This window comes from Ambystoma mexicanum, chromosome 11 (assembly GCF_040938575.1).
Source record: "Ambystoma mexicanum isolate Mex_15411 chromosome 11, UKY_AmexF1_1, whole genome shotgun sequence".
NCBI classification, from domain to species: domain Eukaryota; kingdom Metazoa; phylum Chordata; class Amphibia; order Caudata; family Ambystomatidae; genus Ambystoma; species Ambystoma mexicanum.
In genome coordinates, this window is record NC_090934.1 from 801,016,523 (window position 1) to 801,040,468 (window position 23,946).

Below are 23,946 nucleotides of genomic sequence, written 5' to 3' on the forward strand. Positions count from 1 at the left end.
GCTCTTGAGCCTTGCAATGGGGGGGACCTGGAGTTAATGTTGCTTTACTTTCCTTCTCTGCCAAATGTATGGGGTGTTGCTATGTTACAAGGGTGCCTTAACATCTCTTTAATTAAAATGTTTAATTCCCTGAAAGATTAGATCAAATGCCTTCCATTAGGATTAATGCTTTTTCCCTGAAGATTCTGCACCATTAGCCAACTTCCCACAGTTAACTCTGAATTTTCTTAATCCCTGGTGTGTTTAGCTGTATGTGACCTCTGCATTGGTGCACTAACTTCATTTATTGGATTGCTGTTGCACGAAAGCTGTGCATCTCATTAGGGCATAAATGATACACCACAGCATCATGATAACTTGAAACAAGTCTCTGTAGTCCTTGACCAGTAGCTGGGATATATCAAAGGTAAGCAATGGTAAAGAAGTATCTATTATGATTAACAATATAAAGGTGGGAAAGTAATTGGTCTATTTGTTGAGTCCTATCCCTGCTTTTCTTTAGGGCACCCGTGTGGGCTAGTCCGTAATGCTTCCTAATGGCATTACTTGTTGAAGCCATCGTCTTGATGCGATGGTCCCTTCAGCCAGGAAGTACATAGACATCCATTTGCATAAATACTACTTGGCCAATATTGTGCACCCACCTTCTTTGTACTGGTGATATGGGAATCTGTAACATGTTCGCCGTAGGAGAAGGTCATAGAAGTAAGACATATCTATAATTTTGGTGACTGATTCTTGTCCCACGGCACTCTCTCATTACCAACATTCTGCCACTTTCCCATTGCATCTATACCATTTCTTTCTAGTTTCAAGCTACCAAAGAAGTGAACACAGCTGCACGGAAGTGGTATCATCATAATGTACACAATATCTTACTACACACAGTGTGGTTAAACAGTATTCTGTGAAGCAGTGTTAGATCTCATCACTAGATGGCACAAAGTATACATGTTTGGAATGTGAGAGGGACTTAAAACCAGTAATACTGTTATGGTAGCTTTATATTTAACTATTATCATTGTTAATTTGATTTAATCTAATTTTTCATGGTAGTTGTGGACGTCCTTTTTTGAAACCTATACCAACCTTGGAATTGGAAGAGAGCAAAATGCAACCTGGCTCAGAATTTCAAGGCACAAGATCAGGTAGGATTCTCAAGCATTTTCTGATTGACTTTTGTACGTTTCTATTAAGACTTTCTTTAGGAAAATAGTTTTCAAAGTTAAATTAAAACTTTACAATCTCACTAAAGCTTAGTATACTTTTTCATTATGATGACATGATTGCTAAGCTGCATTCTCTCAATACCTTGAGAGTGTAGTTCCTAACACCAGGTTGGAGGTCCAATAAGCTAAAATTACAAATGCTTCTTTATTTTAAGCTTCTGCTCATGAGACTTTTTCCAAATTAAAAATCTTTATCCAGGCTTTTGCTACCTGCGCTTACATTTTAATTTAGTGCATGCACATTATGCATATGGGCACACATACATCAACCGATCACATCGAAATCCACAGACCCTACACCACATAGCAATTTGGTTAAAGCCCCTGATTTGAATTGGGTTTTTCGGTTGTTCTCTGTTAGGCTTTGTGAAGGTGGTTTCATTGCTGAGGGCATTCATGCCCTGAGAATAAAACTCATATTACAAAAAGGGACCAGGTTGTATTTTTTGTAACCTCAACCAAGGTTGATCTTTATCTGGTGGCCTAGAGGTAAATTGCTCTGCAAAACTCTCAAACCAGTTGAGGCATACACCAATTAAATATTTTTTATTATTTTCTAAATGAAACTTGAACATTAACTAAGTATTATTTGGTTAGATTTCCAGGAGAATATTTGCTATTTTAGAGTAGTCTTTAAGAAGCATGTTTTTCTCTGGTCACGTGAACGGTAGATTAATCATTCAGCAGCTAACAGAAATTAAGCGCTTTGAAGATGGAGTCCAGCGATGGACAGCATTTCCCTATGACCCACTGCTTGAGATGGAACGGTTAGGTTGCACGCCAAGGGACTTCAAAGTATTACTGAATTTAATGAACCGAACATGCAAGCCAGGGGATAGATAGATAGATAGCTAGCTAAAAAGAAAAAAAACATAATTTCAAAATGTCCATTCACATGACTGAAACACAATTTTGAACTGTGTGCAAGATATGGAGGAATGGTTAACACTGGTGACATTTACTTAAGTCTCTTCATGTACCCCTTGCAATTCACAGCACTTTAGAGTGGCACCACAAATCATTACCATATTGAAAAAGATGCCATCACAAAAGATGGTATTATACCCTAATAGCACTAAATGCAAATAGAAGGTGAAACAGATACTGGTGCAGTGTGCTCTCTCCTGGTCCATGGTGCTGAAGCATGGCTTGACACACAAGGAAAGCATAGCCAGCATTATTGAAATTCACCTTGCTTTGAATGTAATAAAAACAGTTTGTTGAAATGTGTTCACTTTTGATTGACTAGTGAGTATTCATCAATAAATGGATGTAGTCCTCGACTAAGGAAGTCTAGCAAACAATACCGTCGCCAAAAGGGTGACAAAGCTGACGACTCCTGTGAGGGGTCAGAAATATGAGGCAGATAACTTCCACAGTTCACAAAGATCAACAAAATGGCTTCTGTCAGGATTATTCTTTAACAGTTCACAAAATCCTTGCATCAGCAATATTGGTTTGTCAGAACAATTCTACATCTATTCACAATGTGTTTTTGCGGGCTTTCCACGTCTCCTTCTGCATCAACGCTTTTAACCACACCACGATACTTCAGTGCATACTGTACTTCAGTTCATACCTGGTCCACTCACCTGCCAGGCTGATACTACAAGGCCCTTGTCCTGGAGTACTCTCCTGCCAGGACTAATAAAACGACTTCTACAAGTACTTCTTATGGTTTGGTCAATAAGTTTGACTACTTCTGGGAAAACATGAGATACATTGGTGCTGTTTGTTCCATACTTTTGGTTGCCGCATACAATGCAGGTTATGCTCCTCTCTTCCTGAATACCTTCTGTCAGAGGGCACCCTTCCCGCCACTCTTATTTTCCCACTCTTGCTCCAACTTAGTACTGATAAGGGTTCTCTCTTATTCCTGCTCTTTGTTTGGCTTAGGCAGTGATTATTCCGGTCGCTTCTCTCTTCCTCTGACAATAGGGTCCACAAACAAGAGGCTTCTTAACATCCTTCTCTTGTTTTGGCAATTATGGTTTATATAGGTTCTAACAATATTGCCCTCTCGTGTTTTTGATAATTATTCTGACCTTCAACATAACCAGAACACTTGGCTGGTCTGTTCATCATGTTTTTGTGTTGCCTCTTTCTCCAGTTAGTATTGGCTTGGTGTTTAAAATAATTATCTTTCTGCTTCACATCAGTTCGACATACAAAATACCTGTATTTCTGACACTTAGCTTTTCTTTTATTTATTCGATATTCAAAACTCCCCGGCTTGGCCAGCAACAGATTGCGGAGCGCTCCAGGGTCACAGATTACTAGTGAACTCACCCGGTTTGGCTTGAACGTCTGCTTGCTCCGCTGCCTTCGGTTGGTCTGCTTTTTCTGCTCCGAACGGCAAGGAAAACTGTTTTGCTCAGTATTCCCTGACTTGGGGTAGGCAGATGAGCGTTCCTTGCTCCAAGAGCCCGCCTTACCATGGGGAAAGCTTCTTGCCACACTACCTCTGCAACCATGACCTTCAGGGGGGAGGTTTTCACCAATAACGCTTCCCGCTGCACCATCTCTGCAACCAAAGTCTCTGAAGGCTATACATATGGGGAGGGGATTTTAACTGCGCCCTGGAGCCAGAGCTAGATTGAACGGGGAGAGGGGGACCCAGAAAGCCACAGGCACGGGCAAAACTGTGACAGGTAGTAGAGAGGCTTGATTTAGTGCAACTATGGAGAGAGACACATGGGTCTGAGAGGGGATATTCCTATCACTCGGGGGGTCATGGTTCATATTCCAGGCTGGACTACCTATTCGCCGGTAGGGAGCACATTTGCCGGTTCACTGACCCGCAATATTTGGATAGGACCCTGTCCGATCATTCTCCATTGGTTGTCAGGGTGCAGACCATGCAGCATTAACCCGGATTGAGATTATGGAGGATGTGGCCAACAAACAAACACTGAGGGAGGCCATTACTTCCTTTTTCTAATTGAATGAGGGTCGGTGGAAGATGTGGGGATACAGTGTGAAGCGTTCAAGGTGACCCTGAGGGGAGTATGCATTTCCCAGGCAGTGGAGGGGTCACGCGATCACTGGATAACTCCTTAAAAAAAGCTGGAGGGGGAGATTTGACAGTTGGAGGCAGATCTAGCAGGAGGGCAACAAGTGGGGGAGTTGTTGGCAGGGAAAATAAGTGCACATCGTGGTGTCCTGGACTCACTGGTGAGGTTTGATCGGAAACAATATACAGAGCGAGTGCATGGGGAGGGGGACAAGGCGTGCTGGCTCATGGCATGGTTAATCAATCGGGAGAACTCAGGGGGAACGATTACCCAGATACGGGATCCGGCGGGTAGATTGGTATCGTTGCAGCAGAAGATAAATGAGGTATTTCAAGGGTATTATAGGCAACTGTACTCGACGAAAGGGACCTACTCAGAGTAGGAGGCCTCGGACCTGCTCGATCTGGTATGGATGACCAGGTTAGAAGGGGGAAGCCAGGGAAGGATTGCAATCGTCCATAGTGGAAGGGGAGATATTGGGAGCAATACAAGCGATGCAGAGTAGCAAAGCTCCAGGGAGTGATGGACTTCTGGTAGAACTTTACAAAGACATTTGGAGATATTTTAGTCCCCCAGTTGAAGAGAGTTTATGATCATGTGCTCCAAGGAGGTTCGCTACCAGAGTCAATGAGGGAGGCAGTGATCACAGTGCTGCTAAAAAAGAATAAGGACACGACATAGTTTGCCTCATGAAGGCTTATTTCTCAAGCATGGGGTCTGGCATGGATTCACATGCTCATGAAACTTCCCCGTCGTCAGGCTGGGAATCCTCGGTAAAGAAAAAATCAGTTTCAGTTTTGTTTCTGAACTGTCTTTCTACTAGTAACCGATCACTGGTCTCTGGGTCATACTGCCCCCAGCCAATGACTGCCCTCTGCCTAAGTCCCTCCTCTGGCAGACATCTTCAGATTTTTACTGCACGTTCAAGTGTTGGGAGTCCTCGTGCTACAGCTCGAGTTTTTTCTGCGTTTTGCGCTTTTTGGAAGAGTTTACTCATATTTTCAGTCAATCGAGCCTCAAGCTCCACCGATTCTACTTCCGATCAATGGGGACCCGTTTTTGGAATTTTCAACGTCCCTCAAGGGCATCTTTTCGTCAAGTTTCCACTTCTCGGAGGATTCCAGAAGATCTTTGAGGCCTACCCCACGTGGACATGGCTCAGGACAAAGGAAGCATGACGCCTGTTGGATCCAAGCTGTTGAGGAGCTGCCCTGGATGCGGACTACAGAACGTCTTTAAGGAGGATGAGCACTCTCAGTGCCTCTACTGCCTTCACGATGACAAATCGCATGTGGAGAAGGACTATGCGTTTTGTAAGAACATGTCCGAACGGACAATGAGGGATCGTCGTACTCGACTCGCCAACTGGCTGGAGGAGAAGAGCCCAGCAGCAGGTGAGAAGAGGAAGAAGTCCAAGCGGTCTTCTAAGACCTTTGAGGGCGCCCCAGCGACGGGGGCCCAACAAAAGGCAAAGCACTGCAAGTCCGCGGGCACCGGGAGCGCCGAACGGTCGAGCTCCTCGGCTGCCAGGCAGGGTGCATGATCACCGACGCCATCAACCACGATCCAAAGCTCTGGCTCGGTGAAGAGGAAGTCGGAGAACCCGGGTAAGCTTTGGGAGAAGCCCCAGTTGATTCCGACAGAGACGGCCGAGGCGGAGCGTGGCGGTGACCTTCCCTTTAAGGCGAAGGCCTCAGGCACAGCCAAGGTCGTGAAGGCCCTGATTCACCCAGCTAAGGCCTCGATTGAACGAGTCGTGGTGGCCCTGGCGAAACCTATGGAGGCTTCCCCAGTGGAGGCGGCTCCAAGGGCTAGAGTTTCCCTGCCCGTCCAGAGGGAATCTTCTTTTCTGCCTATTGAGAAGACCCCCATGAAATCCCAGCAGGAGAAAGAGGGGGGGCACGGTAGCCATAACGGACACAGATACCATCTCTGAGGATGAGTTGGCTAGCGTCCAAAGGATCCTGGACAGGAAGTCCGACGAATCCAGGGCCCATGGGAAGGATCCGGACGAGGCCGACGAAGAGAGCGACGGGGGAGTCAACGAGGAAGATAGGGCTGCGGAGGGCCCCGTGCCCCAGCCGTCGGTCACGTTGCAATCGGTACCCGTACCGGGGGACAATTCAGGAGCTATCTTGATGGCTATACAGGCCCTGTGTACGGAGATAAGGACAAGGATGCCCTTACCCCTCACTGACGACCTAGCGGAGCCTGGAGCCGTCGGGGAGCCCGCCGAACAAACGGAGACGAGTCCATCCTCCTCCCCTCTTCCAGCCTTCACCCCCATCCCCTCCTCCGAGGGATGAGACGGGAACGGAGACGGCGACAATGGGGACAGACGGTGGTGACGATGGGATGGACCTCCCATCACCACTTCCCCGGGCCCCCCCACCTGATGAAATTGGCTCCTTCCATGCCATGATTTCCAGGGCATCTGAGCTCTTCCAGCTCTGCCCAGTGGAACAGAAGGTGGGCTTCCTCTACCAACGATGGGAGGCAAAGAGTAAGACTGTTCTCTCAATCCCGTTACTGGACGACTACTGGGACGAGGGACTGGCACTCCTGAAGAACCTGGCCATGGCTCCCGCTAGGAGAGACCGTTACGAGAAGAAGTACCGGGTCCCGGACTCTGCCCCGATGTTTTTCAGAGCACAGCTGTCCCCAGATTCAGTGATCTGCGTGGCGACCAAGAAGAAATTGGCAGGAGCGACGGCCTCAACTTCTACATCCCCCCCGGACGGCGAGGGGAAGAAGCTGGACGCCATGGGACAATGGGTCATCTCATCGGCGGTGACAACGATTAAGGCAGCCAATCCCCTCACGATTGTGGCACGCTACAACAGGGAGCTGTGGTTCAAGATCGCTCCGCTCCTGGACTTGCTCCCAGACCAGGGTTATGGACATGCCCTTCGATGGGAACAACCTGTTCGGCAAGACAGTGGACGAGTCACTGCATGCCATCAAGGCGGACACCGAGACAGCTTGGGCGTTCTTCAAAGCGACAACCGTCCTTTCGGAATGCCGGAGGCAAGCAAGGTGCCTCCAATGGATTTGGCGGCGGTTCCTCGTCATACTGCCAAGCGGCCCGTTCTTCGTCGCAGGAAGCTTACAGAGGACGCGGTAAGACCAGAGGATCCCGTCGTCGTCACCAAGGAGGACAAGGCGGCAAGGCCGTGACAAAACAGAATTGAACCGGCCGGGGTGTCGGACCACCACCCGAGCAGCCCGGTGGGAGGCCGGCTGACAAAGTTCGTCAGTGTGTGCGGGTCCATCTCCACCGACCATTGTGTGCTAGATGCCCCGGCCCGCGGGCACACTCTGGAATTTCAAAAAAGGTGTCCCCGTATTCCAGCCGTGGCCAGGAAGGAAAAACCTGTCCCTCAACTGCTGCTGGAAGTACGAGCGCTGCTAAGAAAAGGAGCCATCGAACTCATCCCAAAGAGGCTCCGGGGCTCTGGAGTGTACTCGCAGTACTTCATAGTCCGGAAGAAGACCAGCGGTCGGCGGCCCATCTTGGACCTTTGTCGTCTAAACAAGTACATCGGGTCCCAGAAATTCCAGATGGTCACCCTCCAGCACATGCTGGGACAGCTGGAGGAAGGCAACTTCCTATCGTCACTGGACTTTGAGGACTCCTACTTCCACATCCCCATTCTAAAAGGACATCGAAAGTTCCTACGATTTGTGGTCCAAGGGCGACACTATCAGTTCAAGGTCCTTCCCTTCGGATTGAAGTCGGCGCCCAAGGTGTTCACCAAGTGCCTAGCACCAGTGACGGCGCGGCTGCGCCTGCAGGGGATCCACGTCTACCCCTACCTGGACGATTGGCTCATCCGAGCAAAGTCAAGGGAACTCGCTGTCGATCACACAGCGAAGACCGTCCAACTTCTCACAGATCTGGGATTCTAGATCAACTTTGCAAAATCCCACTTGGTACCATCGCAAGACGCCCTGTTCCCCGGAGCCAAACTGGACACAGTGGCGCGACTGGCTTCCCCGTCAGAAGAAAGGACGAAGGCCATCCTGGGCAAGGTGCAACGGCTGTTGACCATGGACGTGGCCAGGGTGAGATCCATCAAGTCACTACTCGGAATGATGTCCTCGTGCATCTACCTTGTGCGCCTATGCAGGCTACGGATGCGACCACTGTAGGAGTTCCTCGACACCCGTTGGATGCAAGTGATGGGCAGCTTCGAGGACAGGATATCACTCAACAAGACTTTCCGCCAAGCGATCCGGTGGTGGGGCACCCGCGCGCATCTAGCGGCTAATATGGACTTCCGGACCCCGGCATATCAGGAGACGGTGACGACCGACGCCTCCCTGGAGGGATGGGAGGCGCACACCGGAGATCTTCCCGCAAGAGGCCTTTGGCTCCTGGAGGAGAGGTCACTACACATCAATGTCCTGTAGCTCCGGGCAGTATTCTGGGCCCTCAGGTCATTGCTTCCGTCCCTCAAGGGCAAAGTGGTAAGGATCTTCACCGACAACACCACCACGATGTTCTACATCCGGAAGCAGGGGGGCACCAGATCCCCAGCCCTGTCCAAGGAGGCGCAGGATCTGTGGCACTGGGCCGTTGCCCAGGGGATGTTCCTGGTACCCTTCCATCTGGCAGGAATAAAGAACACCATCGCCGACTCACTCAGCAGGGAGCTGCGCTCGTGCCACGAGTGGGAATTGCTGCAGGATCAGGTGGTTCTCCTATTCCGATGATGGGGCAATCCCCAGATCGACCTATTTGTGACGGCGATGAACGCCAAGTGCCAGAGGTTCGCCAGCAGGTTTCCCCAGCCTGGGAGCATGGGCGATGCCTTCGCATTCCCCTGGGACGGCTTGTTCCTGTATGCGTTCCCCCCCATTGCCTTTGTGGCTGCGACTCATCAGTCAACTCAGACGGTCCCGGTGCAGGATGATCCTCGTCGCACCGGCGTGGCCGAGGCAGATATGGTTCCCGGACCTTCTGGACTTTTCAGCGTCCCCCCCGCCCCAGTCAAACTACCGACGGACGCAGATCTTCTCATCAGCATCTGGCGGCTATCTCTCGCTACACCAGAACTCCGGGGCGGTGGTCGCTGTGTGAAGGCTCCGGCCCCGGCGTGGGAGCTCAACGTGGTTCTGACCAGGCTCATGGGACCGCCATTCGAGCCTCTGCATTCGGCTCCATTGAAGTTCCTGTCGTGGAAGACAGTGTTTCTTGTGGCCATCACCTCCGCACAACGAGTGGGAGAGATCCAGGCCCTCTCGTGTAAACCTCCATACCTGACATTCCATGAGACAAGGGTGGTGCTGAGGACGCACCCCTCCTTCATGCCCAAGGTGCCATCGGACTTCCATCTTAACGAGCCCTTGGTGTTACCCGTTTTCTTCCCGTCGCCTTCGTCGCCGGCTGAGAGGAGTTTGCACTCGCTGGATGTGGCTAGAGCACTGAAGTTCTACATGGAACGCACAAAGAGTTTTCCGAAGACGTCGCAGCTGTTTGTGAACTTTGGACCTGTGAACCACGGTAGGCCCTCTCGACGGCTTCCATTTCCAGATGGCTCTCCGGCTGCATCATGCACTGTCACCGGTTGGCAAACCGACCGTTGGCCGGCCGTCCGAGAGCCCATTCGACCAGAGCAATCGCTGCTACTACGGCGTTCCTGTCTGGTGTGCCCCTGCTGGACATCTGCAAGGCTACTACGTGGAGGTCGACGCACACCTTCACAAGATTCTACTGCGTCGACCGGGATTCCAGGGAGGAGTCCAGAGTCAGCCAGGCAGTGCTGCGCAACCTGTTCGTCTGAAGGTGAGGCTGGTGAGGAGGTAAGAGATGCTTAATGTTGAGTTGTTGAAATGCTTAATGTTGAGCCTTGCCACCTCCTTGCCCACTGCATCGCCGCTCTCTGACCCAATTTTCAGTGCTATGCGGATGATACCCGGCTCATTTTCAGGCTACCCTCGGCTTCCTCTTCTCCTTCCCTCATCTCTGCCCGTCTTTCTGCTATCCAGGAATGGTCAGCTGCCAATGACCTCTGCCTTAATGCCAGTAAGACTGAGATTCTACTCATCGGCACACCCAATCCCTCCTTCCCTGCAGCTCTCTGGCCGGCCTCTCTTGGCCCTCTTCCTGCTCCTACCTGCAAGGCTAAAAACCTTGGGGTCATCTTTGACTTCACACTCTTTCTCTCATCACATATCTGACGTCTCTATGAAGTCACACTACCAGCTTCACCTCCTCAGAGGTATCCTTCCTTTCCTCTCCTTCCCCCAGAGGCTCACTGTCTCTAGAGCCCTGGTTCTCTCAAACCTGGACTATTGTAACAGCCTCTATCTTAATCTGCCTGCCTCTACTCTCCGCCCTTTGCAACTCATCCAGAACAAGACTGCAAGATTTGTCCTTGGCCTCAAGCCCAGGGACCGTATCTCTCCAGGACTGAAATCGCTACACTGGCTCCCAGTGGCTGCGAGGATTAAGTTCAAAACCCTCTGCATTGTCCACAAGGCCTTCTGGGGCCTCGGGCCAAAATACCTTCAACTATCTCTTCCTAAATATCTTCCTTCTCGAGCTCTTCACTCATCCGCCTCCAACTTCCTCAGGGTCAGCCGCTTCTCCAAGCAACGAATTGGGGGTAGATCTCTCTCCGCTTCAGGGGCCTCCCTCTGGAACAGCCTTTCTGCCTCCCTGAAACTTGAAGAGAACCATCTCCGGTTCTGGAAGCACCTCAAAACCTTCCTCTTTGCCTCCGCTTTCTCTCCCCCTCTCCCATGTTAATATTACTGAAACTGCACTGAATCTGCCTCAGGGCCACTCACCTACCCCGGTCTGTGGCCCTGCCACTCTCCCCTGCACTGCCTACCTGGCAACCCCTGCACTGTGGGACTGTCTCTGTATCCCTACAGCCCCTCCTCCCAGCACTTGTCTGCACTTATCTTGCACTTGCCACCAGCTGGCCCTTATTATTTATCTTGTTCTACTAAACCTGTACTGCACTCTCCTCTCCCTTTCCCCCTTGCACTTTTCCCTTCCCTCCCACCCTGCACTTGCACGATCTGAACGACACCTGGCCTAGTAGGATCGTTGTCTGTCTCCCCTTGTTCCCCCCCTCCTTGCCGCGTCTTGAAACACTTGTGTATAGGCTCGTTATAAATGCCATATCATATCATATATCCTGTGGTTGTGCATGTGTGTACTGCTATGTATTCTTGTATTCATGAGCATGTGAATCCATGCCAGACCCCATGCTGGAGAAGGAACAAGTTGCTTACCTGTAACTGTTGTTCTCCAGCATGGGTCTGGCATGGATTCACATGGGACCCCTCCCGCCTACCCCTCTGCGGCTCTTCTCTTGGTCTTACTGCCACTTTACATGCTACCAAATCTGAAGATGGCTGCCAGAGGAGGGGCTTAGGTAGAGGGCAGTCATTGGCTGGGGGCAGTATGACCCAGAGACCAGTGATTGGTTACTAGTAGAAAGACAGTTCAGAAACGAAACTGATTTTTTCTTTACCAAGGATTCCCAGCCTGACGACGGGGAATATTCATGAGCATGTGAATCCATGCCAGACCCATGCTGGAGAACAACAGTTACAGGTAAGTAACTTGTTCCTTCCCTACTAAATGTGGACGCAAAGATCCTGGAGAAAGTGTTGGCATTTAGGTTAGTGGGAGCAGCTCCTAGTTTGGTGCACCCAGATCAATGTGGATTCATAGGGGGGCTAGATACCGGAATGAATCTACGTACACTGCATCATGTGGTGTATCTAATCAAAGACTCACAGAGAGAAATGGCGTTGGTGGCACTAGGCGCCATCAAAGCGTTTGACTCGCTTGAATGGCCATGGTTGTTTAAAGTACTGGAGGCCTGTGGCTTCGGGGACGGGATTTTGAAATGGCAGTGCCTGTTGTACAACAACCCCACTTCTAGAGCAAAGACTGGTGGGTGGGTATCGCATGGATGGCCACTGGAGCAGGGAATGCGACAGGGCTGCCCAGTCTCCGATTTTATTCTCCCTGATATGATGTTTTATTTGTATCGCGCTCGTACACATGCGCTAGAACCATTGTCGAGGTACTTTAGAACATACATCTCAGAGACGGGAATCTGGGCAGGGAGGGTGGCTCACAGGATCTCGCTCTACGTGGATGATGTGTTGCTCTACGTGGAAGACCCACTGGAAAATATGCCAATGATCTTGGAGGTCTTGGATAATTTCCGTAAGTTGTTGGGATTTCATGCTAATCGGGAAAAGTCATTGGTATTCCCATTGACGGGTCTCAAGGAGCAGAGGGGGGACAATCTTCCGGATTGGGGTCTCCGATGGGAACGGGTATCTTTTAAATACCTGGGGATCCAGATTTTCCACGATGTGGAGGAAACATTTGTTCATAATACAGGGGGTCATTCTCATGCATAGGAGTTGCGATAAAAGTTCTAGAAGAGATTACCCCTCTAGTTAATGGGGAGAGTCGCGCTTTGCAAAATGGTGGTTCTCCCCCGGCTTTTGTATTATTTTGCAAACGTCCCTTATGCAATCAAGAAAGTATTCTCTAAAATGTGGGACAGAAACGCTCTGGGAGCTGCTGTGGAACACAGGGTGAACCAGGGTGGCTTTGCAAAAATTACGCCGCAGGTGGGAGGAAGGGGGACTCAATATACCAGATTTTAAAATGTACTTTATGGCGGCACAGCTGCAGATAATAGCTTACTGGCAAACGGCTACAGGAAGAGAAGTGACATGTTGCTGGGCAGGATTAAGCAAGAGAAGCATGGGGTGGAGCTATTGTGGGCACTTGTAAGGTGTAAAGGGGACACAATTCTTTTCAGAGTGGTGCGGGCTGTATGGGAGAAACTTTTAGGGAAGATGCGGGTCAAAGGATTGTATAGCCGGGAACTGCCAATTGGGTTCGACATCGTCATCAGAATAGCATTAAAAAGTATTGGATTCAGGACCTTGAGGCAACAGCACCGCACCACACTAAGATTTCTTCAAAGGGGGCAAATTGTTAACATTTGAAGATTGGAGACAAACATACCATGTGGCAAGCTGTCATTTCCTCATGTATGCCAAGGTGGTGAGATGCCTGGCTACCTTGTGGAACGGCATCCCGGAGGAGCCAGAGGTAAATCTACTAATACAGACATTATTAGAACTAGGAGAAGGCGGCGGGAAATGTGTCTCGGGTGTATGGGGCCCTACAGGCAAAGAGAAAGGATAAGGAGCTGGTGGTTAAATACAGATGGGAAAGGGATTCGAGAGTGCTCATTCTGGAAAAGAGGTCGACACAAATGTAGGAACAGGTCAAAAAGACATCTATGAACACACAATTAACTAATACAATTCTATTATTTATACAGGGTATATTTGACACCATAGAAGTTGCATGTGATAAACCAATCTGTGCCCCATAACTGTCCGAGATTTGGGGAGACCACGCTGGATTCGGGCACATGGTTTGGGATTGCCCAGTTGTCGCAAAATACTGATAGAGAGGTGATGGAACGATTCAACACTCTGGTGAGAGGCAGGTATGAATGTACACACAAGGTGTTTGTGGGGGCTTCTAACAGGGTCGAAGAGGTGTAAAATCCAGAACAAAAAAAATTGTTTGATTCTTGTTGGTCTTAGCCAAACGGTGGATACCAATAGAACGGAGGAGACCAGCGGGCCCGTCAGTGAGGCAATGGCTCTAAGATGTACGCAGGTGGGGCCTGGCTGAGGTGGATTAACCGAATAAACACAGGGATCCAGAGGGGGGAAATGTGTTGGCGATGGATTGGAGATAGTTGTTGAATGAGCTGACATCCACCCAAGCCTTAAACCCTCTGTGACCCGACTTGATGCCAAAACTACAAAGGTGGGTGAGGAAGGGGGAGGAAAATCCTAATTCAAAGGGCAGTGAGTGGTCAACAGCCTGTGAAGTGTGCATATATGACGGGGGCTGCGGGAAGTGAGGTTGGGACGGGATGGCACTCGAGGTGGGGGAGGTATGCGAGAGGGGCAGTTGGTTGGCGTGGGAGGGATTTGGGAAGGGAAGGGCAAGGGAGGGTATTGTTGTGGATGAGATGTTTAAATTTCTTAAGAAAAACATAATAAAGAAATGTAAATAAAAAAGTCTCTGAACGAAGAGACCCTCTCTGTCTGCATCCGTACTGCAAACTACGGCAACTCGGGCGTCTCCCTTCTCCAGTTTCAGCTGCAATGTGGAGTTACAGAAACCACTGCACCTCCCACTAGTGCTCTCTCTGCTACTCTCCATGGCCTACACCTGAGGGTGCCTTTTATGCCTCCCAGCCTCCCTCAGATGTGCGTCATTAGCCTTATTAACCTGCAACTTGCAAATCAGTGCCTCTTCATCCCTCTCCTTTGTCTCAGTACGCTGGGCGTTGTGAAACTTGAAGTCCCCAATGTTCAAATCATCTTTTTCTACAGTTTCAAATTTACAATAAGCCATCAGAATGATCGGGTCTCTGGAATAATTATTAAAGGGGGTTTCCCATACATCCTGACCTGCTTCACTCCTCATGGGATCCTCCCGCAGAACTCCACCCCAGGGTCAGGATCAGGAAGTGTCTGCCTTTCCCTGGCCACATGAGAAGGGTCATTGGCCAGGTTTTCTGGACGAATCATCTTTGATTCATGATATGATATGGCATTTATAACGCGCCTATACACAGGTGTTTCAAGGTGCAACGAGGCAAGGGAGGGGAAACTGAGGGAAGACAGAGACAGCGATCCTACTAGACCAGGTGACCTTGAGATCGCGCAAGTGCGGTGGAGGGGGGGAGGGAGTGCAAGGAAGGGCAGTGCAGAACATGGGATGAACAGTGAATTAATGAGGATAATAAATAGAATAAATAGGATAAGAAGTGCAGCCAGCTGGTGGCAAGAGTAAGTGCAGACATCAGATGTCAAGTGCTAGTAGGGGCTGTAGGGATACAGAAACGGTCCCCAAGTGCAAGAGTTGCCAGGGGGGCAGTGCAGGTGTCCAACTGGTGGGGGGGGGGACCTGGGCCCGGGATCAGAGTGTAGCCAGGTAAACCAGTGCAGTTTCAGATTCGGCCAGGAGATCAGCAAGGGAGAGGTGGAGAGAAAACCGAAGCAAAGAGGAAGGTCTTGAGGTGCTTCCGGAACCGGAGATGGTTCTCCTCAAGTTTCAAAGAGGCAGGGAGGCTGTTCCAGAGGGAGGCCCCAGCAGAGGAAAGAGATCTAGCACCAACTTGATGCTTGGTGATGCGACTAACCCTGAGGGAGTTGGAGGCGGATGAGCGAAGTGCTCGAGAAGAAAGATATTTAGGGAGAGAGAGTTGAAGGTATTGCGGTCCCAGGCCCAGAAGGCCTTGTGGACAGTGAAGAGGGTTTTGAACTTAATCCACGCCGCCACTGGGAGCCAGTGCAGAGATTTCAATCCTGGAGCGATGCGGTCCCTGGGCTTAAGGCCAAGGACAAGTCTCGCAAGTCCTGTTTTGGATGAGTTGCATCACACTCCCTTCTTGATTGTAGTGCGTAGCTTTGAACCTTGGTTCTCTTTAAAATAAATCTGTGAAATAGCTGGTATGAGAGAAGAAAACACATTGAAAACATCTCTCTCTGCATAAGTATACACTGAGGACTCCATACTTAATGTTGGCAGGCACTTTAAGTAAGAGTAGGAGGAAACATAAACATTTGACCACATCCATGTAAATTCACCAAATTTGTCAAAAAAGTGTGTCCAGATCCAACACGCATGTCAACTTTGAGAAATATTTGCATGTTAAAAGGGAAGGTTTAGCAAGTGTATTTGCATTTGTTTTTTCATAGATTCTCGCTCCAAAATAAAAAAAGCTTTCTGGACAAATATCTTGAAATACTCCACATTGGTCTTGGATATTTGGCATACAACGAGCCCTTATGTAGAACTGGTGAATCGATCAGGCAGTGAGATATTCACTGTTTAAAGGGGTAATTCGGTCAGAAATGTTATTGGCCCAATCAATCAGGCATTTATTGTAGAGCATACTTGGATTGTTCTTAAAAAAAAAAAAAAAAATCCTCTGCATTTTTCTCACTTTAATATATACGAAAACGATGGGTCGGGTACCGCCATCTTGTGCTAATCTTATCCGTTGATCCATCACCCTAAGTTAAAGTGCCCTCACGGCACTAATTCAGATCACCTGACCCTAAAGCTGACAACACTCATGCCCCCTTACCCAACCCCAATACACGTCTCATGTCAACATCATCTGTGCGCAATCTATTGACATGTCTCCATGGAAATACCAAGATGCCTCATTCCTCAAAAAGTGTAAACAAACCCTTTCTCAACACACGTTGGAGTTTCCTTTTCCTTCTTGTCAGCGTATTTAATTTCTAGCTTCCCTGACTTGTTTCTGCTCTGTTCAGCTATCTGCCAAGTACGACACACTGAGAACCAGTCCTTATACTGCCTAAAATGAATTAACTCAGTAGTTGCTTTTCATTTCTTATATTATGGACAAATGTCTTTACCAAACCATATTGAAACATGTGGCCTTGCAAACTTTTAAAGTGTGATTAGGCAGAAACCTGTGCAGTTCCCTCTGGGACCACTGCAAAAGATTTAAGACCACAGGTGTTTGGCAGTAAACCCACTTGGTAGCAGTCTGTACCACACAGATTCACTTGGTAGCTGTGGCTGAGCAGTCAGACTTCCCTCAAGAAGAGTTAGGCAGTATACAGAGTATTCACAATAGGTCAAGAGAACACAATAGAACAAGTAAACACTGACCAGGGCTTGGTGTAAAAGGGATATAATTATTTATTTAAAACCACATCTAGAAAAACACACAGGCACTAATAGTAAGCAATTCAAAAACACGGTCACTAAAAGATATACATTCCCTTAAAAGAATATTAGACAAGTCTTAAGTAAAGCTCCACTTATTTTCAGACAGCGGTGAGCGCTTAACGTAGATGGCACTCTAATAGTTTGTTTTAAAAAGGGAGAGAAAAGCAGAGAATAAGTTGAAACAGATCCCAACACTTTTACAAGAACATAACAAGAGAGGAAGGCAAAGTAAAACCGTGAAGTTAGAGTTCAATAGGCCGGATCCACTTTAAGGGGATCAAACGAAATGTGTCCAAGGTCACACGGTTGCAGTGCACAAAAGTCTTGTAAAGGTTCAAAAAGGAGTTGGACCAAGGAAAGGGACCAGTTAGAGGGTCAAGGCAGCCAGCCCAGTCCAGAAGGTTAAGGAGTTATTATTACCTTGTAGCATTCTTTAGAAAGGGAGGCCTGGCGGACACAGTACCTTAAAGTGGTGAGAATACTCCAGCGAGGGCAGTTGTTCCTGGCAGCGGATGCAAGTCGGTGCTACGTCCGGGGCAAGAGAGGATCTCGTCGTGGAGGAAGACAGGAGTCCGTTGCACTGCCAGGGAAGAAACCAGCCGCGGAGTGTCTTAGGTACAAGGAGCGGTCCGTTGATTCGCGGTTCAATGGTGAGTGGCTATCCGGCCGCCGGGGTGCTTGGCATGGGCAGTTCGACCACAAACCGGTCTGGGGTGCGAAAAAAGAAGGTAAACTGGTTGTGGCCACCAGTCAGGGGAAGAAGCCTCTCCAGCCGGGAGATCTTCTCTGTCGTCGGGAAGTGGTGAGTCGGTTCCGCAGGGCTCCACCGGTGGTGTCGTCGTGGTAGGTCGGCTCAGCTTCTCCCTCGTCGGATTCTCAGGTCCTGTGGCGACTTCTAAAGTTCCAATCCCCAAAGCCCTGCTTTTATGCAGCACACCCCCATTCACTCAGCCTAGCTGTCAATCAAACATGCTAAGTGGTGAGCCAGCCGGATCACCACTTGGGCAAATCACACAAGAGTGCGACTTAAGTTACCAAGGTAACTCAGTCCAGGGTGCCTAAGCCCCCTCCCACACCTCCTGTGGTACCCAGACAGAGGGGCACCACTTTTGGAGGCTTCTGTGGAGAAGCCCGTCAAAAAGTGGAACAAATGGCTCGACTTGGGTTGGCGTCACAGAAGACAACACAAACGCCATTTTAGAATCGAGTCTTGGAAAAAATACCAACCGGTGAATTAATATTAATTAAATAAACCGGCAGTATGTTCGAGGCTATGAGAATGAAATAATTAAAGTTGGTAGCCTCGAACAATGGGAAAATCCCATAGGAAAATATTCGCGGTTGAATATAAAAAGTACTTTCCACTGCCACCAGCCAAAACTCGATCAGGGGGGACGGAGACGTGCCCCCTCGACTAACAGACCCCGGGGCAATCGAATTGCCCCGACCAGTACGTCCACAATCTGATGGTTTGTACTGGTTTCTGTTAATTATTTGGGACTAGTAAAGCCAATGGTGACTTTACATACCCTGGGAGACAGTAGTCAGTCCCAGGGTATGGAGTCTATGGTGGGGTGTCACTATGACACCCCTGTGTTACTGCACGGAGGGTGCTCTGTAACACACATAGTAAAAACACATGAGACCCTATGGAGTAAAGGACCTCATAGCCCATAAAACACATTATCAGTCAAAGGAACACCATAAATCATGTCCAAGAGTGGGAGAAAAAGAGTCTCACTCTTGGCAGGAGAAAAAAACAAACTCCAGAAATCCAGCAAAGCTGCTGGGGGACTCACTAGCTTAGGAAATTCAGCCTAAAGAGAGAATTCTCCCTAACAGTAACATGGCTTTTTCTTTGCTTGTCTTTCTTTAACAGTCATCGTCATTGGGAAACCTCTTTTCTGTACTGTGTACAAACAAAAGTATTTTATTTACTTCGCTGTTGATTCTGTGCTTCTTCACTATTCAGGAACTATGGCAACAATTCAGTCCTACCTGTATGGGCCAGAATATTCAGAAGAGGAAATCTTTGAAAGAGAAAAACTGGTGACGATGTGGAATCAGATGAAAGTCATGAGAATCAATCACCGGAGTCTGAACACAGTCTCATGGAACACGTTTCCACCTGGTGTACCTGCAATCGTTGTGCCTACTCTGGCAGAGAACTGCTCTTGCAGAGAAAACTCTGGCGGCTTGGCCTACAGTGCAGACAAAGACACACCACCGCTCTGCATGATCAGGGCCACCTGCCTTACATGATCATTGTTGCGAAAGATGATGGTCCTTATGCATGAACTTTGAGCTACAGTTCGCCCTCGTAATCCAAGTGACGAGTACGTTCACTCTATATATATGTTGTGTGTTTGACAACCGACACGGCTAGCATAATATGTTGTTGCCCTATATCTATATAACTTCAATGGATCACTGATGAAATAATGTTTCTGTAAATTGAATAAATTACTCATTCATATGAAAAGAAAGTGTTCATCTTTAGAACAATTAAGTTTCTTTCACTTGGAAGTATCTCCCAAACTGTTTTTGCTGGAATGTGCGTTCACATTTCGAATTGATCCCTATTTGAAATAACAAGTAGTGTCAGTACTCGACGAGTAATACCGGCCTGTGTGGTTCGAGCCATTCGTGATGAATTCCCCAGTTACCACGGACAATGCTGTGGATTTATACAGACAGTACCTTGACTGCAGCAGTATCATTTTTAGTGTCATTGCCATCCACTTTACCAAACTAAATTAAAAAATTAGTTAATCTGAACAGATGATAGAAATGATTTGTAAGTCCACAACATGTCCAAACATCTAGGAGTATCATAAAAAAGATTGCTGTGCTTTAACAAGTTTACTGGCCTATGGCGCTCCCCTCATCTGCATCCATCTCCCCTCCGATATCAATGGCTGTTCGCACCTGTGGGCGTGGGCTCGCAAGGGGGCTGGGAGGATGGAAACGTTCAAGGTGCCGAATACCATGTACACCACAAAGGGTTTGCATTGGGACCCTTATCCACATGGCTACCCCAGACCCGGTGTCCCCAGACTCCCCTTTGACGACCCCCTCCGTGCAATCAACATATATCATCATTTGACTGTGTTCCGGCCTTTCGTGCTCGCCTAATCCACATCCATCCCCCTCCGATTTCAATAGCTTTTCGCACATGTGGGCGGGCGCTCGCAAGGGGGCTGCGAGGATGGGAACACTCAAGGTGGCAAACACCATATACACCACAAAGGGTTCTTTCTCATGGGGACCATTATCCACATGGCCTCGCCAGACCTGATGTCTCCAGACAGTTCGCACCTGTGGGCGTGCGCTCACAAGGGGGCTGCACTGGTAGGATTGAGGATGTCAAACATTGGGCCTCATTCGGAGTATGGAGGTAATCATGGTGCTATTTGCGCCATGACTATACCGGTAACGAGTCCGCCCTGGTTCAATGGGGACTTACCGGTCCATTCCGACCTTGGAGGGACCGGTAAGTCCCCATTGAAAAAACCATTCCCATTTCAACCCCCATAAGGCTCAATGGGAATGGGGAAGTAGCTAATAACGCTACCGCAATTTGCGGTACTGTTATTAGCTCTCTGGTCCCTTAGCGGCTCCCGCTAAGGGCGCCTGGTAAAGCCAGGCGCCCATTGCGGTACCCGCTAAGGGACCGCGTAGTAGGGCGCAAAGGGATTACCGGCATCGATGTCCTTAACGGTGCCCGGTATCCCTTTGCGCCCTGCTCTGAATGAGGCCCATTGTCATAGAGGGCTAGTTGGTGTGAACGAACAAGTCAGATATTCACATTCACACCCACTTCTGTAATCCTGTATAAACACTGCGGGAGTTAACAAGAAAACATCTGTAAGATCGACAACCGATATCGCAAGCTCTCCAGTTTTTGCCTTGCTTGCAGAGTCAGCTCATCTGTTCTAAGTAACAGTTAATCAACTTTTAGTATTGTTTTCTGTAGTGTCAATGTTCTGTTCTAGGCCACTTTCTATTCTTTATACTCAATGTGTACCCTATTCTTATTTTATTTACTCCCATGTCCTGTCCCCTTTCCTCCATACTGGATGGATGGACCCTCGCTAGGGACGGGAGACGGAACCTTTTTCACCAGAAAAATCATCTTCCACTTTAAATGCTGATGCGCATGGGGGGCGCGGCCCTGGGAGCATGCGCTCCCCTGACACCGCCCACCGGTGCCACTCCTCAGTCCTCTTTTCCACATCGACGGGAACATACCGCTTTAACCAGCGCTCCTGGGTTAGGCCTCCGGCCTAGTAATTCCACATGCTCTTCCCCAGAGAAGTATTCTTGTCTTCTTTTCCATTATTAGGTACTGCTTTGTCCTCTGGAGCCACGATCCTCCCCGGAGCATGTCAACGATGGCGGGCTTCAGCAGGTGTCCAGCCTGCGAGGGTCCCTTCCCAACGTCCGATCCCCATGCCTTCTGCTTCCAGTGACTTGGCCCAGACCACGGCTGGGACGACTGTACTTCGTGCAACACCTTGACTCTGCGCGTGCTCAAGAATCGACTAGCCAGGTGGAGGGAACTCTTCGGAAGATCGCCTCAAAAGGACCTCAAAGCATTTGTGAAGTAGAAGACCAGGCCCAAGGTAGGTGCCCTGTTCTCCTCCGCTCCCCGCAAAGGTGAATCCTTGCCAAGGAAGCACCCAAGCGGGAGGGAGCTCTCAGGTCCTAACACCAGCAAGAACAGTGAGGCTGCTCCCAGTGGTTGCAAGATCCTACTGGTGCTACCGTTGAGGGGCCGCAAGGCTCTATTACTGGGTCCCAACCTGAGGGGCTATGCCCTAACACCGGACCCATGTCTTAGGGGGCACCTGAACGCAGCACTACTGGCACCACAGCCGAGGACACTCCCCTTACCAGGCCTCGACCTAAGGTGCAAGGAAGGCTACAACCACCACTGCTCAGCGTACTGGTGGAAGCCGGTCCCAGTTCAGCAAGTTCCATGACAGAGGCATGCAGCACGGAGCAAAACAAAATAGCCAGGAAGGGGAACGAGCTTCCAGATGGGATTGATTAACCCCTGTCACTTGGTCCACATCCTATTCATCCACTTCACAGGGCAGATATACTTCGCCCTATGCAGTGAGACAAAGCATGCCCAGGACACAGCAGCCTCAGGGCCCGACCACTATGCCTATACTATCAGGCACCCCTCTGGCCTGTGAAGACAGGTTCTTCGAGAAGTTCCTCGCACTCATGAGATCAGCACAGATGGGTACCATACTCTGGGACGTGATCAGGGACATGCCCCCTCCTGTATAGCCGCAGGCACCCACAGCCACACCGCCCCTGGGTCCATCTCAGCCCCCGGCTCCCATGCCTGTACCAATCACGGCAGCCTAAGCCCCCATGCCTATACCAGTCAGGGCAGCCCCTGCGGCGCTGATAATCGACACGCCACAGCTGCCAGCGCCCAGCACTCCTCTGGCTCCCCCGACCTGCAGGACACAACAATTGACACAGGCGAGGAGGAGGAGGAGCCGGACACCACATAGTCAGGCAAAGCTTTTGACGAGCGGCTGGCGGGCCTGGTTGAGTACCTAGGAATCCCGCAGCCACAGGTGGAGCAACCAGAGCCAGGGGTACTGGCTGACGTTCTCACGCTATGCCTTACTTCTAGAACGGAAATCCCACTTCAAAAAGATGTTGTAGCGCTTGCCAAATAAGGTTGTCTCAAGCCACACTTTACCCAATTTACCAATAGGCATTTCGACGCTGAGTACAGGCAAATGGAAGGGGACCCCCCCCCTTTATTATCGCCGCACCCCCAACCACATTCTTCGGTGATAGCGGCAGCATCACTATACTCCAAGCCACAATCCTCCGAGGCAACTTCGACCTCAGCACTCATGGGCAAGGAGAAAAAGCTTTTGGAGGCGTTTTGGGAAGAAAATGTCACTTTCCACCTGTACCAGGCCAACGCAGGTGCCATGTTGGCGGCTGTTAACCAGAAGCTGTGGTGGGAGATTTGCCGATTTCCTCCCTGAGCTCCCTATCCAAAGCCAGGTTTGCTTCAAGGCTGGGCTGCCGGGGGCCAAAATCGTGGTATAAGACATAATGGAGACACAGAGGCCCACATTGACACTTCAGGGCGTGCCATTTGCATTGCCATGGACATTAGAAGGATGGCTTGGCTCAAGGTGACAAAATTCAGTCCAGATGTGCAGGAACGCATACTACACCTGTCTTTCGAGGGGGCTGACCTTTTCGATTCAACAACGGATGAGGATCTTGATCAGAAAAGAATCGCTCGCAGACAGCCACATATTTATCTATCCTCACTAAGTCCACTCCTAAGACCTACAGCCAAACGCACCAGCGCTCAGACAAGGGTCAGTTCTTCAAAGGCTTCCACGAGAGACAGTCCTGGCAACCGGACAGATCCCCTTAGCCAGCACAGGTGCAAGCAGCACAAGGTGGCTAACAAAGTTTTTTTTCCAGTCCCCCCCCCCCCCCCCTCTCTTCAGCCTCAGAAGGTAAGAAGTTGTGACGGGCCTATCCAGATCCACAAGTCTGCGGTGGGGGGCAGGCTGGCGGACAAGGTTCTCTGACCCTTGTATCCTCTCAGTTGTATCCATGGGCTTTCGGCTCCCCATTCCTCCTTCTCATCCTTTCTCCTTCCTCCCCTCCGCTCCCGCAGATCGGTACAACCACTCTGTTGGCAGAAATCTGCTCGCTCATAGCGAGCCAGACAGTGGAGGAAGTCCCAGCCTCACAGCGGGCATGGGCTTCTATTCACAAATTTTCACCATACACAGAAAGAACCAGGCTGGCTTGAGAGTTGTGGTAGACCTTTCCACCTTGAACCTTTCCCTTTCCCTCCAAAAGTTAAAGATGGTTACCCCAGCCCTTAAAGCGGAGACATTGTGTG

General features: G+C 49.5%; 1 protein-coding gene across 1 annotated transcript in view; it reads left to right on the forward strand.

The window, feature by feature from the left end:
- PDE3B (phosphodiesterase 3B) overlaps positions 1-23,946 on the forward strand; it is a 2,257,139-nt gene that overhangs the window by 1,352,116 nt on the left and 881,077 nt on the right. The window contains exon 7 of the mRNA XM_069623736.1: positions 1,057-1,148. Within this exon, the coding sequence (XP_069479837.1) occupies positions 1,057-1,148 (92 nt within the window). The remainder of the gene's footprint in view (positions 1-1,056; positions 1,149-23,946) is intronic.